Source organism: Equus caballus, chromosome 26, assembly GCF_041296265.1.
Source record: "Equus caballus isolate H_3958 breed thoroughbred chromosome 26, TB-T2T, whole genome shotgun sequence".
NCBI lineage: Eukaryota > Metazoa > Chordata > Mammalia > Perissodactyla > Equidae > Equus > Equus caballus.
The window spans coordinates 44,403,121-44,419,281 of record NC_091709.1 but is presented as its reverse complement, the minus strand read 5'-3'; the positions used below and the strand labels follow the sequence as shown (position 1 = coordinate 44,419,281).

Below are 16,161 nucleotides of genomic sequence, written 5' to 3'. Positions count from 1 at the left end.
ATAGTTAAAGGAAGACCTGTGGATGCCCCGTGAGGCCCGGGGAGGCGGGTGGTGTTCGTGGTCCGGGCCCAGAGCAAGGCCTCAGACACGCCCGTGAAATCAACAAGGGAGGGAGCGGTGCTGGTCAGGCGGCACTTACACAGAGTGAACTTCTCTTAGGGACCCTTAACAGAGATCCCCGTGTTTCAGGACAGAGATGGAATAGATAACCCCGAGTTTTTGGAGTCCTCAGAAAATTGAGCTGACAAGGCAGATTTCAGTGAAATGGAAAAAGGAAAGGCACTTGATTTATTTATGAAAAAAGAACTAAAAGAAAGAAAGGCTGTTTCACGTGAAGGGAGTATGTAAAGAGGCCTGAGGCCACACCCCGGGAAGGCAGTTGGCTGCCACCCTTCACAGGACCCAGAGGTTGATGCCCACTGTCGCTGTGGATACATGGCCAGGCCGCTGCCTCTTTGAAAAAGACCTTTGTGCCCATTTTGGTTTCTTTCAAGGACTCGATTCTCAAGGTCTGCATCTGGTATTGAGTTGTTTTCAGCAGAGGCTCAGCGTTGAGTACCTGTGTGCCTGGGGACAACTTCGTGCCCACCAGAGGGAGGGCAGAGGCCAGCTGGGAGCATGCCCCCACACCAGCTGGGGGTCACTAGACACCTGATGGCCCCCTCTCCCTGCTCCCTTCGCTTCCAAGGGCTCCATCCTCACAGGGGGCCTCTAGCTCATTAGCAGAGGGGAGCCCTTATTAAGAAAGGCTCAGGAGAGGCGAGAGATTTCTTCCTATAGCAAGGAGGCCATGATTGCATCAGAAAACAGGGGGCAAAAGCCTCCTAGACTCATGCGGTTACTTTGAACTTCAAAATATTTAAGTTTCTCCCCTGCTCCCTGCCCGCATTTAATCCATAAAGCAGTGGGGCTGAGTTACAGATGAGGGCGCAGCTTATAGAGAGGGAGGAGCTTTGCTGAAGTCACAGACGCACTTGTAACAGAGCCAGTATCCACATGCCCACCTGAGCCACGAGTAGAACTCAGGCATCCCAATTCCCAACTGGGCCATGCATAGACCTCAGGTGTCCCATTGACACCTGGACCATGATTAGAATTCAAGCATCCCAGTTCCCAACTGGGCCATGCATAGACCTCAGGTGTCCCATTGACACCTGGACCATGATTAGAATTCAAGCATCCCAGTTCCCAACTGGGCCATGCATAGACCTCAGGTGTCCCAATGATCCCTGGACCTTTTGCTGTGTCTACTGCCTCCCTTGTGCCTGTGACCAGCCTGACCTGTCTGAAGCACATGGTCCCCCTGTGACCCTCCTAACCACTGCAAACCCAAACAGGGCTCGTATGGAGCCTGATAGGGCCTCTGATGCGGCACTGTCTAGACTGGCTGCTGGGGACCACCCCTCACCGCACGCATGCACATACACAGACACTGACACACAGACCAGTGGATAACCAGCTCCTTGCCTGGCCCCTCGGCGGGACGTGCTCGCCCTCAGGTGTTCCAGAAGGACGGGCACCCCGTGTGCTTCGACACTTCCAACGAGGATGACTGCAACTGGATGATGCTGGTGCGGCCGGCGGTGGAGGCCGAGCACCAGAACCTCACGGCCTACCAGCACGGCAGCGACGTGTACTTCACCACCTCACGGGACATCCCCGCCGGCACTGAGCTGCGCGTGTGGTACGCGGCCTTTTACGCCAAGAAGATGGACAAGCCCATGCTGAAGCAGGCCTGCTCCAGTGTCCACGGTACGTGGCGACGCCCCCTCTGTGCCCTGGAGCCTGCCTCCTGTGGTGCCTTGCCCCGGGAACCGACAGCCCCTTGACCCCATGCAGTAACCTGACTCTTAGCGAGAGGAATTGTGCTGGCCTAGCTGACTGGACGTGGGGCGCACCGAGGGGTAAGCCTTGACCCCACATGGTTGGGTCTGTTCTGCTTGTGAGATATCTGGGCTGAGAGACGATCAGAAGAGCTCACCGCTAGGTGAGTGGACACCTCCTGGGGGAAGGTCTCGCTCCCGGCTCTGGCGCAGTGAGTCTGGGGGCTGGGTACCACGGCTCACATTGAGCCCTGCCCTCGGGGCTTCTGCACCGTAATTCATCCTCCCAGTCCACTGAGGCAGGCTTATCGTCCCTGGTTTGGGGCAGAGGAAATGCCCCCTGGGAGGAGCACAGAGAGGTTCAGGAACTTGCCCTGTGTCACAGTGCAGGAGAGGGACGAATCCAGATTCGAATTCAGAATCTGGCTCTAGTGCTGGGCTGTCCACCCTGTAGCAGCCTCCTCCTGGATTTGGGGTGTGTGCGTGTGCCTGCATGCACGTGCACGTGTGTCTATGTGTGTACGTGTCTGTGCACGTGTTCAAAGAAAGACCTAGTGAAGGTCATCTGGGTGATTCACCCAAATCCAACCTTCCTATTGGAAACGCTAATAAAAATATGCCTCCTGCCGACCCGGGCCTGGGCATCGCCCTGTGCAGGGCCCGCTGAGTTCAGTCCTTTCTGCCCACACTGAGGGTCCGTGTGGCACAGGTCCTCTTCATGTAACCTGGAGAGGCCGCGTGAAATTGCTCAGGCTCGACGTTTTTGACCTGCAGGAGAGCAGGTCACGTGCTTAACCGGGTCCCCAGGGCGAGCAGGTTTATTGTTGAACAAAGATTACTTGCTCAAGGGAGAGAAATAGACACTGACTTTCCTTCTGAGCCCGAAAACAACAGGCTCTGACGAGAGAATGCTTTCCTTCTTACGAACGTGTTGTGATGCAAACAGGTCTCCAGAGTAAGAGTCTGAACATGTTTGGAAGGTTCTGGTCTGTCCTGGGTGCGCATTGTGGTTGGCGTTTTGTGCATTGCTCCCTGATGGAGCCCTCCTGGCTGTCCCTGCTCCTGGTGGGCACACAGCGCAGTGGGGACGGGGGGAGTCTGGGAGGCTGCAGCACAGATGGGAGCTTAAAGGACAGAAGTGTGTCGTCTCTCAGCTCTGGAGGCCCAAAGTTCGAGATCCAGGTGTCGGTAGGGTTGGTTCCTTCTGGACGCTGTGGGGGAGAATCCTTTCCTGGGCTCTCTTCCGGCTTCTGATGTCGTTGGCAGCCCTCGGTGTTCCTTGGCTTGTAGATGTGTTGCCCCGATCCCTGCCTGTGTCTTCATGTGGTCCTCTCCCTGTGTCTCTGTGCTTTCTCCTTAGAAGGACACCAGTCATTGGATGTGGGCCCACCCTCATGCACCCTGACCTCATCTTATCTTGATCCCAAAGGGTCCAGGCAGACGTGAATTTCGGGGGACCACTCTTCAGCCCACTACAGGCTGGGTGAGGGGTGGTGGAGTGTGGGCGCTGAGGATGCCTGGGGAGCGTGGGCGGGAGGCAGAGGGCCTGTGCTCCTGCCTCTGGTGGCCGCAGAGGGTTTACCTTCTTCACAGAGGTGTTTGCAGAGCAAGACTGGGCTTTATGGGGCGTGCTTTCTTTTGATAGTGAAGGGGACAGAACTGGGAGAGACGAACGAACGGCTTTTCACCTGGCAGCTCCCAGCTCCACCCTTCAGGATTTGCTAAACCGGGCACCTGGCGCCCACCTGGGTCAGACGTCACTTTCGAGCCTGAGAGGCTGGGCTCATGGGGTGCTATCCGAGAACACTAAGATCTTCCTGACCCGGTTTTCTCGTGTCCCGATTCCTTCTGGCCGGAACAGCATCGCCAGGTGTGCCCCAGGATCAGCCCAGACTGCACGTCCGGTTCTGGTTGTTAGAGGCTGACCTTGTTGGTTGTGTCCTGGATGATGCCACGCCCCTCACGACTCTCAAGGTCAAAGTCAAAGCAAAGGTTGCCGCCCCTGTCAGAGATCCGGTTCTGTTTGCATTCCGCCTGCCTGAGAGCTCTTTAATCTGGAGCTCAGCTTGAGAGCAGAGGTTTAGTGAAGTGGCCTGTGACCGTGTCCTGTGTCCTCCAGTACGACTGCCTCCTGATCTCGTCCTGACCGCTCGTTCAGGAATGCGGGCTGACCATGTGGTTCCTCCTCCAGACCTGAGACACGGGGCGCTGTTAATAATTATGCCGGGACAGCCAGCAGAAACTGGGAAGCACAGTCACCTAAACGTGTTTTCAGATTGGGAAAATAAATAAGCAACTTAGGTGTGCTAACCTGGTAGACACGCTTTTTATGGTTTTCACGTTCTGTTTTGAGACAGACGGCCAGCAGGGACTTCTTGGAAATGTAGTGGAAGTTACTGACTGCTTTTTATTGGTTATTAGCTTCCTGATTTATTTTCTTCCTGAGAGCACCTCCTGTCCAATGATTGCTTGGTCCTGGCCATGCTGGTAACTCCCTGGCCAGCTTTCCCTAGGGTCAGCTGTAACATCCGCTGTTGGTATACCTGGTAAAATAGTGACATAGCAGCTGCCCCAGGGCCCCCTGCACTGCCTCCCACCACCCTGGCCTCCCGCCCAGCCCCTTCCTCAAGCCCCTCCTCCCCAAGTCCCCAGGAGTCCTCTCCTGGCACAGAAGCTTCTAGAACCCTGCTCCAGCTCTTCCCGCCCTGAATGCCTGGGGCTCAGAGCAGTCTTGGGTGCCTGTCTTGAATGCCTTACCCAGCTAAGGCCATCGTTGTGAGCCCACCACTGCCCACTTCTTAGAAACTAGAGTAGACATGACCTGTGAAGAGAGGCCCAGAAATAAGGGAAAACTGGTCTTCCGTGTGTTTCATATTACCCGCATCCTGAGGGAGGGGCTTCTCTCTCCTTCTCGGTGATGGGGCCGCTCCCCATCCTGGCCTCTAGTCTGGATGTGCCCGTGAGACCACTGCTGTATGGTGGAGGGAAGGGGGCCTTTTGTGGCCGTTGCTGCACCTTTGACCCCAGGGGGATGGGACAGAGCAAGGGAAATGGGGCCTTAGGAATCACCAGGATGTTCTAGAAGAATCATGTTGGTGACCAGTGGGCCAACAAGCTGTCTTCCCATACATTATTATTCAGAATCTTTCTTGGTGAGCGTCAGAACTGCTAAGACTCAATTTAATTCTCTTTTTTGAATTTGCTTCAAAATGCATCTTTGTTATAGAAATCAGCCAATTTGTAGATTGGCAGAGCAGACTTCTAAACATAGAGAAAAGTTGGTTACAACATGAAGGAGTAGTGACACACTTCTTTAAAAAATTAATTTTTACTAATTTTTTTCTGGCAGTGGATTGACTTTCTATTTACATTTTTATCTTCAACTCACATTAAGGGTGATGAGAGGACAGTAGTGGTGACTAGTTCTTCTAGTTAGTCCTGTTGACCTAGCATCAGAGCACTGGTTGAAGAGAAGGGTTTCTTATCCGGGTTAGTTTGAATTCGCGTCCGTGGGGTGGGGACCTTATTGCCGGGGACAGCAGCTCATTCACTGCCTTGATCCACGAGGTCGGCCTTCAGCTAACCCGCTCCTCGTCCTCATCGTCTGAAACTCTCGTGTGCCAGTGTCATTTTCTCTCTTTGGCACCATGTGGGTTTGGGAAGATGGGTGAGAAATGGGACTTCGGCTCTGATTTCCGTTCGTCCCTGACCTCCATCTGATGTTCTTCAGCTGGCACATTCCCAGAGAGCGAGTCCAGAGAGAGCGGAGGCTGGTCTGCATGGGACACCCCATAACAGCCCCCTGCTGCCCGTGGCGCTCACTCCTGACTCTTTCTGCTGTTTTTAGTGTAACAAAAAATTTCCTATCGCGTTTACATTTCTTCCTTCTTGTTATCTTAGAGGACTCAGAAAATGCAGGCAAACAGTTGCAGCAATGGTCTGCATCTTTTTCTTCCATCCTTTGCAAACTTATCACTGGTTTTAGATGCAGAAAGAGGTGTGTTTTTTCCTGGTACTGAATGCATGTGAATCGCAGTTCTGGATGATTTTCTCAAGGACCCGGGAGTTTGCTGTGTGAGCGGCCCCCGGGATGTTGCGATGGGTCGTGAGTGTCCACAGAGGCTGTCCAGTGATGGAGCGGGAGTGGTGGTGAGGGCTCGTGGCCCCAGGCCAGCCCTGCCAGGCTGCCAGACGAGCTTAGAGAAACTGGGCTGGGCCAGGAGATCATGAACTTTTAGGTCCCACGAGACCATCAGTAATTTTTTTTTTTTTAAAAGGAGCCTCTGATCCCCTCTTTACAACCAGGCTCTCCGTCTGCGTGGCATGAACCCTGGTCATCTCCTCTGTCCTCACACTCCCCTGGGAGTGCAGTGAAGGCCAGAGTCACTGCCCTGACAGCAGCCGCTTGCCCTGGGTCACTATGTAAATTTAAATTCAAATTAAATAAAATTAAAAATTCCGTTCTTCTGGGGCACTGGCCACGTGCGGCTGCTGGAAGTGCAGTTGCAGAGCATTTCTGTCGTTGCAGAGGTTCTGTTGGACAGCGCTGGGCTAGAGCCGTGGCCAGACTAGGCGCAGGGCACCACTGACTGGCCTTTGCGGGTTCTTGTCGCTTGAGCCAATGAGAGATTGAGGACTTCCTTTTGGTCTGGAGGATGCACTTTTTTTTGAAGCCTTATGTAGGGATGCATTTGGTCGCACTGGACCAGCTTCTTGGAGGAAGTCGTGTTTCTGTGACTGGCCACAGACTCTGCATCAGGCTGCCTGGCTCCACCTCTCTGCGCTCAATTTCCCCCTCAGTGAAATGGGCATGTTCACAAGGACTGGAGGAGTCCATGTGTGTCAAACCCCCAGCACGGTGCCTGGAGCATTGAGGGTGCTCATGAGCGTGAGCTGTCGTTCTTACTGTCTCCAGCATCTCGCCTGTCGGGACAGGTGCATTCTCCGTGGGGCTGGGGCTTCTCCGAGAGACGCGCTGCTGTGGGTCACCTTTTCCTCCTCTCTTTCGAAGCTGCAGGCACCCCAGAAAACAGCGCCCCGGTGGAATCGGAGCCCAGCCAGTGGGTGTGTAAAGTGTGTTCCTCCTCCTTCCTCGAGCTGCAGCTCCTGAATGGTAAGGGGGTGGCACGGGTCAGCTTGCTAAGTTCAATTTAGAGAGTCCTGTGTGGACCTCACTCTGATTCGCGCTGTCACTTCCACACCATCCCTTTTCAAGGGGGAGCAAGACACGTGGCCATCGGGATGTTCCAGGCTTTACGTGAGCAGCTCACTCCTGGACCCCCGTGTAGACCGGATGCAGGTCTCCCAGACCTGCATGTGCGTGAGAGCCTGGGGCCCGGTCAGCTGTGTCTTTACGCTTTGCCTTGAAGCTCTCTCCATGTCTGCCACCACACAGAGATCTGTTTTCTTTCTCTTAGGCCCACAGTGTGTTACAATTTGGGAGGAGTGGTGGGTCTCTATCTTACCTCATCTTTCCAAGCCTTTTCAGCCAGGCGGGCTCATCGTTAGCTTGTTGTGCAATGTGGCTGAGCTGCCGAACCCTTCCTACAACACGTGTCATGTTATACACGTTACAGTGTGTCTGCTTGTTAATTTTCTTCCCTCCCTAGATACAGCTCCTCGAGGGCCCTCACTCAACACAATGTCCCTAAATAAGGAGCAAGAGCGGAAGTAACAGCCACCGCTTCACACTAACGCCTGTGTAGAACCAGCTGAGATTTACAGTGGGAGGAATCAGTGTGCATGGGCGCCTCTGTCCTTGGAGCGCCTTGGTCCCCGTCTGTCTCGTGGGTCACCCCTCCTGCTGGCCCCTGCTGTCCAGCTGGTCTGAGCTGGCCTTGCCTTCGTTTGGGGACCTGGGCCATTCTTGAACTTGGTGCCCATCCCCGCCTGCCTCCTGCTTCCCGCGTTTCTTGCTGATATCTTTCCTTGGGAATTTCTGAGGCTTTTCTTCAGTTGAAGATAAAGCAGAGGTTTTTGCTTTCATGCAGTGTTTTTAAAGACAATTTTGTTTATCATGAATTGAATATTTCTCCTTAGAGGCTGCGTTTTTAAGTAATTATATTGCATATTCATTATAGAAAAATTAGAAAATACAAATGAGCTTAAAGAAAATTAAAATTGCCTGTAACGTCCCCACCTGGCAAGGACCACATGAGTATTCTGACATCTCCCTCCTTCGTTTTTCTTTGCACCTACATGTGCATGCACACGTTTAGTTTTTACAAAACTGTGTTCACGGTGAACCCGCTCAGCTTCTGTCTGCTAATTCACTTTTTAAAATAGTACTCATGTTTGGTGCAGTGGGAATGCTTTTATTTTTCAAAAGCAGTGGAAATAAAGTTGGTTTAGCTATGCAAAGGGCACACTGTTAGCAAATAAAATTAAAAACAGACAAAAGGGGGGTGGGCTGACCTCTTCCTCAGCGTCCTCGTTTGTTTCCTTGTGGTTGTCCCCTCTCCTGCAGAGCATCTGGTGGGTCACTTGGAACAAGCCAAAAGCCTTCCCCCCACCAGCCAGCACGAAGCAGCCCCCGAGAAGGAGCCCGACGTGCCCTGTGGGGAGCCTCCGGCTGTCCCCAAGAGCGTCAGTGCCACCAAAGAGCACAAGAAAAAGCCTCGAAGGGGGAGGAAACCCAAAGTGTCGAAACCAGAGCAGCCTCTGGTCATCGTTGAAGGCAAGGAGCCAGCAGGTGAGGGCTGGTCCTGGGAGAAGAGCCAGCAGGTCGGGGTGGTTCCAGGAGAGGAGCTGCAGGTGGGGGCTAGTCCTGGGAGAAGAGCCAGCAGGTGAGCCGTGGTCCTGGGGGAGGAGCCAGCAGGTGAGCGGTGGTCCTGGGGGAGGAGCCAGCAGGTGAGGGCTGGTCCTGGGAGAAGAGCCAGCAGGTCGGGGTGGTTCCAGGAGAGGAGCCGCAGGTGGGGGCTAGTCCTGGGAGAAGAGCCAGCTCGTGGGGGGTAGTCCTGGGAGAAGAGCCAGCTCGTGGGGGGTGGTCCTGGGAGAAGAGCCAGCAGGTGAGTGCTGGTCCTGGGAGAGGAGCCAGCAGGTGGGCAGTAGTCCTGGGGGAGGAACCAGCAGCTGGGGGCTAGTCCTGGGAGAAGAGCCAGCAGGTGGGGGTGGTCCTGGAAGACAACTGCCAGGGAGGAGAGAGGAACCCAAGGCCATGTCTCCACTCTGCTGGGTGGGAAACTTCAGCCTAGAGAGACCACATGGAGGTGGAATCTAAGCCCTTCTCTCTTTCTCTAAATCAGTGCTTTTAGAGTGCGATTTACATGTAATACAATTTGCACCAGAAAGTGTGCGAATTTTGGACTTTGACAGATGGGTCCACCTGTGTAACCAGCACCCTGATCAGGCCAGAGAACGTTTCCATGCCCCCAGCCACTTCCCTCCTTGTTATGGAGTGGTCTTTCCCATCCTGGGATTTCACGTGGATGGCACTCTTTCTGTGGCCAGTGTCTTGCACGTGGCCTATGGGGTGAGCCTCGTCCACAGTAGGTTTCTGGGTGCCCCTTCTCCTCTGCTGCCGAGCAGGGTTGGTTCATCGTGTGAACACCCCGCCGTCTGCTCCCGCATTGCCTGTGCATGGGCACATAGCTTGTTTCCAGGCCATGGCTAAGCTTGTTCTCTGATTATACACTATCCTCAGCAGAGTTTGGAGGGAACTTTGACCCGCTTTCTCCATGCACAGTCTTGCAAGGTTTTGTCCCCTTGGTCTTCACGCAGCCTCTGCCAGCATTGCCTGGTGCCAGCGGGTTCCTGGTGGGCCTCACACGTGAGGACCAGACGTGATGCTCAGACACGGGTCCCCTCTCTGCCTTCTTTTCTGACCCTGGGGCAGTTTTTCTTTTTGCTCTCTGGTATATCCCAGGACTTCTTTTGTGAGAATGAGAAGAAATCCTTATTCTTTCTCAGAATTAAAACAGAGAATTCAGAGGCGCGGCCTTCCCACAGTAGTCTCAGTTCACTTCTGCTGCTCTGGGTGCCGCCGGCTGCCGGTTTGGAGCTGGTAGGAGGAGGAGTGGCTCAAACCCCCCTGGGCGGTCTCCCTATTTCCCTGTAAACAGGTAGAAGGGGAGAAGGGGGCGGAAAGCTCAGTGAGTATTTCACTAATTATTAGTTGCATTAGGAACACACGTTGTAGGTGAAATGTAATCTTGCCGTATTTCTTTTGTCCAGAGGCTCAGGCCTGGGTCCCTAGTATTGTGGTTATTTGATATTTGACCCTTGTATAAAATGGTTATCTGCTTTTGAACATACTGAAGATGGCTTGTCCAATGATAAAAATATTTCTAAACCTCTGTCAGGACTAATTTATTAGGTTATCAGGTCCCTTTATATATCAAAATGTTTTGCTTGGGGTTGGTATAGACTTATGATTGCTGTCGTTTTAAAAAAAGAACCACAATGTATAACTCCAGTTTTGAGTTAAGAATAACGTTTTGCTTTTCTGTGTAGACAGGTAAATACGTGGATTCTAAAACATTGCTAGTTTCTCCATCTTTTTTGTTTTTTTCTGTGTAAATCTTGCAAGCCGTGTCTCCAACCTTGGCCTGGCTGCAGTCCCCGTGGGCGTGTCCTGTTGGTTCGCTTGGGTTCTGTCCCCTGCCCTGGTGGTGACGTGGCTTGTCCCATCCCCTTCACACAGACCAAGTGGCAGAGATCGTTACCGAGGTCCCACCGGATGAGCCCGTGACTGCGACGCCGGACGAGCGCATCATGGAGCTGGTGTTGGGGAAGCTGGCCACCACCGCCAGCGAGGCCAGTTCAGTGCCTAAGTGAGTCCTGGCCCAGCACTGGGGACGGTCTCCAGGGACAGAAGCACCGTGTCAGCCAATCCCCTTGGGAGGGGAGGGGCCTCCGAGCGGGAAGATGTGAGAGGGGGCTGGTTTATTCCTGGTGGCGGGAAACTGATATGCTTGGGTGGAACGAACGTCGTGGAGCTCGAGTTGAATAGGGCGTCCACTGTCAAAACAGTTAAAAAAAATTTTTTTTATTGTGTTAAAGTATACATAACGTAAAATTTACCGTCTTAACCATTTTCTTTTTTTTTTTTAAGATTTTATTTTTTTCCTTTTTCTCCCCAAAGCCCCCCGGTACATAGTTGTATATTCTTCGTTGTGGGTCCTTCTAGTTGTGGCATGTGGGACGCTGCCTCAGCATGGTTTGATGAGCAGTGCCATGTCCGCACCCAGGATTCGAACCAACGAAACACTGGGCTGCCTGCAGCGGAGCGCGCGAACTTAACCCCTCGGCCACGGGGCCAGCCCCTACCATCTTAACCGTTTTTAAGTGCACAGTTCTGTCATTTGAAACACATTCACATCATCGTGCAGCCGTCACCACCATCCATCTCCAGAACTTTCCATCTTCCCAAACTGAAACTCAGTCCCCATTTAACACTAACTCCTCAGCCCCCGGCAGCCCCCGTTCTACCTTCATCTCTATGATGACCTTACGTGAGGTATCGGTGACTCTGGGCACCTCAGATAAGTGGATCATACAGCATTTATCTTTTCGTGACTGGCTTATTTCACTCACATCACGTCCTCCGGGTTCCTCCATGTCGTAACGTGTCATAATTTCCTTCGTTTAAGGCTGAATAAGATTCCTTCGTGTGTATAGACCACATTTTGTTTATCTATTCCTCCATTGATGGACGCTTATGTTACTCCCACCTTTTGGCTGTTATGAATAACGCTGCTATGGTAAAACAGTTTCATATTTGAATTTCTCTAAATTTAACCCTTAGCTCTGTGTTTTTCTTTCTTTTTTGTGAACAATGGAAATGCTTGTATTTTCGTTGTTATTCTTGGGTAAATTTTTGCCCTGAAATTTAATATGCAGGTGTCAGTTTTTCTTCCAGCCCTTTTTGGAGCACCTCTCCCAGTTGTCAAAGGGTGCCTGGTCCGCTACGGTCCGGGAACCTATGGAAATACTGAAAACTGAGAGCAAAGTAACGTCAGAAATGGTGTTACCTATTTATTTATTTATAGTCTATCTTATTGCCCAGAGGATTTTGGTGGCTTACCTTCAGAAACACATTTAATAGGGAGAAGAAATTTTAAAAACCAGAATCAGGGAAAATATAAAACAGAGCAGAGACCAAACCCAGTGAGAACAGAGCGCAGACAAGGTTACTCTAGTTGAGGCACAAACTGGGCTCCAAGCTTCCTGGTGGCCGGAGTTGAAACACAGTGAGATGCGTAGCCGGTACGGAGAAAGCTACCTGATGCTGTCGTAGGTTTACGGTGCCTCTCCATCTGACACGCCCCTGAAGCCGGGGTGACGCCTGAGCACGCTCCCTCCTTTCTCATAGTGAGCTGGGGAGATCTGGAATGAGCTCTTTCCAAAATGATTGTGACCTTGAGCTTGTTTCTCTGATGACTCAGTTTCCCCCCTGTCTGGCCCCGGCAGGTTCCCCCATCATCAGAGTAGCTCCATCACCCTCAAGAGGAGTCTCATCCTCTCCAGCCGCCACGGCATCCGGCGGAAGCTCGTCCGGCAGCTCGGGGAGCACCGGCGGGTGTACCAGTGCAGCATCTGCAGCAAGATCTTCCAGAACAGCAGCAACCTGAGCAGGCACGTGCGCTCCCACGGTGAGTGCCCCCCCGGCCGCCGCCAAGGAGGGTTGGAGACGCCTGGAAGGATGGGGACGGGGTGGGGGGCAGCGGCGGGCTGCCCATCGCCAGGTCCCCTTCTGCCGTCTGAGGTGGAGGGAGAGAGGGCTCTGAGGGCCTCGTGCGTGCACGTTGTTTTGGACACGCTGGAGCAGCGGCGAGTCAGCTCTTTCTCGGTTGGTTCCTCAGGAGACAAGCTGTTTAAATGTGAGGAATGTGCCAAGTTGTTCAGCCGCAAGGAGAGTCTGAAGCAACACGTCTCCTACAAGCACAGCAGGAACGAGGTGGGTGGATGGCCCGGGTCTCGCTAGCTGGGGAGAAGCAGACAATTGACTGAATGATCACATTGGAAGGAGAAGCAAGAGTCATGAGTGAGCCAGACCGGGCTGACCTGGCGGCTCCCGACGTGTCTGAGGTGGGCCCTGGGCTGCAGGTGGCCGTCCCCACCTGGCCAGGAGCCGACAGGGCGGCACGAAGAGCCAGGAGGCTGGCACCGGCTGTGCGGGTACCTGAACTTGGACTCTCTTTCTGGGGCAGTTGGGCAGCAAGAGTGAAAAGTTCTGTGTCCCTAATTGAGCGGGAGAGTAGCGGAGAAAAACGGGGTGGACCGTGGGCTCCTGGAAGTCGCTGGGGGGTCCCTCGGGGCAGCGGGCTCCTTGCATCGCCCCCCGCCCTCCTCTCACCTGCGGCCTCCCTTCCAGGTGGACGGCGAGTACCGGTACCGCTGCGGCACCTGCGAGAAGACCTTCCGCATCGAGAGCGCGCTGGAGTTTCACAACTGCAGGACAGGTGAGCGCCCCCCGCCTGGCCCGGACACCTGGCCGGAGAGCTGGACCTTTCAAAGGGCAGCACGGGGGTTTCACACACAACCTCGCTTTTTCCATTTCCCTCCATTGCTTTTGCTGCCAAGCAGTCAGTACTTGTTCTAAAGAGACAGCTGGGGACTTCCGTGTCAGAAGGCATTTATTTCCTTACTTCCTGTTAGTCTTTAACTGAAGCTGCGTGTGCCCCACGTTTGAGACTGTTGTGAAGCACGGGGTCTCGTCCTCGCTGATGGTGGTGAGCAGTGGTGCAGGATTTGTTCTAGGACCGTGCGAGGAATAAATAAAGAGGTGGGGGCAGTGGCTGGAGGGGTGGGAGTCCGCCTTGCCTTTGGAATTAGTTTCTTTTGCCACGAGCTTTCCTTTGTCCCCCGGTCCTGCCAGCGTCCAGGGCAGGGTGACGTTGCTGTCCTGCACTGATGGTTTCCGCTCTGAGGCTGCTCTGCCTGCCAGTCTCCAAGAGTGAAATGGAGCCCAGTTGTGCTCGTGTACAGTCGGAAGCCAGCATGCTCGGGCGGGACTGCGGCTGAGAGGGGCCTCCGGGCCTGGGCGAGTGCCTTGGGTGGTGCGTCCGGCTGAGTTCGCAGCTGGTGAGCATGCACGACACAGAGCTCCCGCGTGCAGCCAGGAGGCGGCCACGTAGGTGCCCAGCTGGTGGAGGAAGACCCTCCTGCCGCCGCGCTTCTCCCTGGTGTGAAGCGCCCAAGGGGGCATGGCAGAGGGCTACAGCACACCCAGGAGGGGGATCAGAGACCCGTCAGGGTGGCCTTTGATGCGTTGACCCTCAGTGTGCATCACTCGTGTCTCCGTTCTACTTCTCCTCTGCCCCGTGTCTCGGAGAAGTGTTAACCCACACTGGCTGATCGCCGCCCCTCCCCACGGGGGCCAGCACCTGCTCCCCAGCGTCTGCCTGTTCCTTTGTTTGGTTTGTGTGTTCTGCGTTGAGGGCCCCCATTTCACAGCCGGCTCCTTCCTTCAGTGCACAGCGCCATGCAGGGCTCTCAGTGGCAGCGTGGGTCTCATTCCACCCGACCTCCAGCTGCCCCCCAGCATCCCTGCACTTGCGGCGTGCAGCGCCACCTGCAGCCCGCCCCCTGCACCCCAGGGGTCCCCAGACTCAGGGGACATCCACCAGCTGAGTCCATGGGTGTAGTCAACGAGCCCAGCCGGATTTGTAGACTGGAGTCAATGATGCCCGTGTCGCCCCTCGCCGTTCTTGTGGTGCAGCGGGTGGGGCGTCAGAGCGGAGAACGACGTCCCCGTCCTGTCGGGTGTTTGGTGAGGCAGCCTCAGGGTCGAGGAGGAGAAGTTGTCCTCTTTTTATTTTAACTGTTTCTCTGGACTCGAATGAAACAGAAGGTAATAAAAGAAGTCAAAGCAGCATTTTGCTACATGTCAGCTCAAAGTTCTGTTAAACCAGGCATTTATCTCTCTTCATTATTTAGAAATAACAGAGCAGCCGCGAACAGAAATGCAATTTCCCTCTAATTTCAAAGGTTAGAAGTTTTGGGTGGAAAACACAGGAGAATCTTGGGATCTGGGCTCATTTGCTTACTGTTCCACTTTTTATAGTATTCATGTTGAGTGAATGTGTGTCTCCCATAGACCATTAAACCAAGAACTTGGACAACCTTGGGGAGAAGCTTTGAAACATGTAGTCTGATGGGTTTTCTCAAGCTCTCGCTCAGCGGTTGTCCTGGGTGTGGGGAGCTGTTGGTGTAACTCCTCTGAATGGTCCTTGTCCTGCCGTTGGCTGTCCTGACCGTGCTAGAGAATAGCAGAGTTCACGTCCAGGCCCTTGAGCAAAACATGGTCCGTCAGCCTCCCGTGCACGTGGCTCCTCCAGACATCCATCGTCCTGTCTTTGGGAGGGAGAGAGGGAGAGAGGGAGAGAGAGCGCGCGCTGAAGTCCAGGGGCAACACTGCTCCTTCCACGGCTGTCAGGTCCCAAGGCTAGTGGAGCCACCTGCCCCGGAGGGAGGCCCACCTGTGCCCTTACTACCTATCTGGGAGGAAGGCCCACCTGTGCTGTCAGTACCTGCCTGGAGGGAGGCCCCCCTGGGTGGTCGAGGGGGCCCAGGTTGGGCGGGGGTGTTGGTGATGATGGAGCTGTGCTGTCAGGGGCCCACCCTGCACGAATTAAGATGGCAGAAGCCCTTGTCTCTGGGGTCCCATTCCTAAGAATCCACGCTAAGGAAATTTAGCAGGAAGGAAAAAAGCTACATTACTAAGGGTCACTAAATTATCTACAGTACTAAAAATGGTGAAGTCAATAGTGATGAATGAACTGGAGGGGCCATTGTGTATCCACTAAAATGGGCATGAAAACGTTTTGCATGTTAAGCACAGGTACAGCATGCACATGCACGTGGGTACAGGGGATCGTGTAGGCACCTCTGGGCGTCCACCTGGGCTGCACATGGGGACCCTGAGAGCAGGTAAAGAACTACCAAGGCCTGAGCCTCCCAAGACAGCGAGCAGCGTCTGGAGACATTTTGGTTGTCGCAGCTGGCTGCGGGCTGGGGGATGCTACCGGCATCTGGTGGGTGAGGCCAGGGATGCTGCTCAGCATCACCAGTGCACAGGACAGCCCCACAAGGGAGAGTGATGGGCCCCAATGTCACCAGAGCCCAGGCTGAGGCCCCTGGAGGTGGGGGTCCTTAGACGAGCCCCAGGGGCTGCACTGTGCAGCAGAATGGGAACCCCGGCCGGGTCCACTGTAGAAAATAGCAGCTTTGAGGGTGGTCTCAGGGATTTGTGTATTTGGCAGACGTTTAGTGACTCCCTGAGCTGGTCAGTGGGCTAGAGCCCAGGGCCCAGAAATGAGGACGACATGGTGTATCCTGAGGCCCTCGCTCTGAAGGGGATGCACACTGTGACCCATGCCATCATGCCCACCTGCAT

The 16,161-nt window shown here is 54.1% G+C and overlaps 1 protein-coding gene across 4 annotated transcripts in view; it reads left to right on the top strand.

The window, feature by feature from the left end:
- The window catches only part of PRDM15 (PR/SET domain 15), a 71,098-nt gene that overhangs the window by 25,206 nt on the left and 29,731 nt on the right, over window positions 1–16,161 (top strand). For 2 of the 4 annotated variants that reach the window (XM_070252699.1, XM_023630212.2), the window contains exons 5-11: window positions 1,500–1,752; window positions 6,841–6,936; window positions 8,290–8,514; window positions 10,465–10,594; window positions 12,234–12,415; window positions 12,626–12,720; window positions 13,138–13,225. In XM_070252699.1, the coding sequence (XP_070108800.1) occupies window positions 1,500–1,752; window positions 6,841–6,936; window positions 8,290–8,514; window positions 10,465–10,594; window positions 12,234–12,415; window positions 12,626–12,720; window positions 13,138–13,225 (1,069 nt within the window). Of the gene's footprint in view, window positions 1–1,499; window positions 1,753–6,834; window positions 6,937–8,289; window positions 8,515–10,464; window positions 10,595–12,233; window positions 12,416–12,625; window positions 12,721–13,137; window positions 13,226–16,161 lie in introns of all 4 variants that reach the window. The other 2 variants (XM_023630213.2, XM_023630210.2) reach the window with 1 other exon arrangement.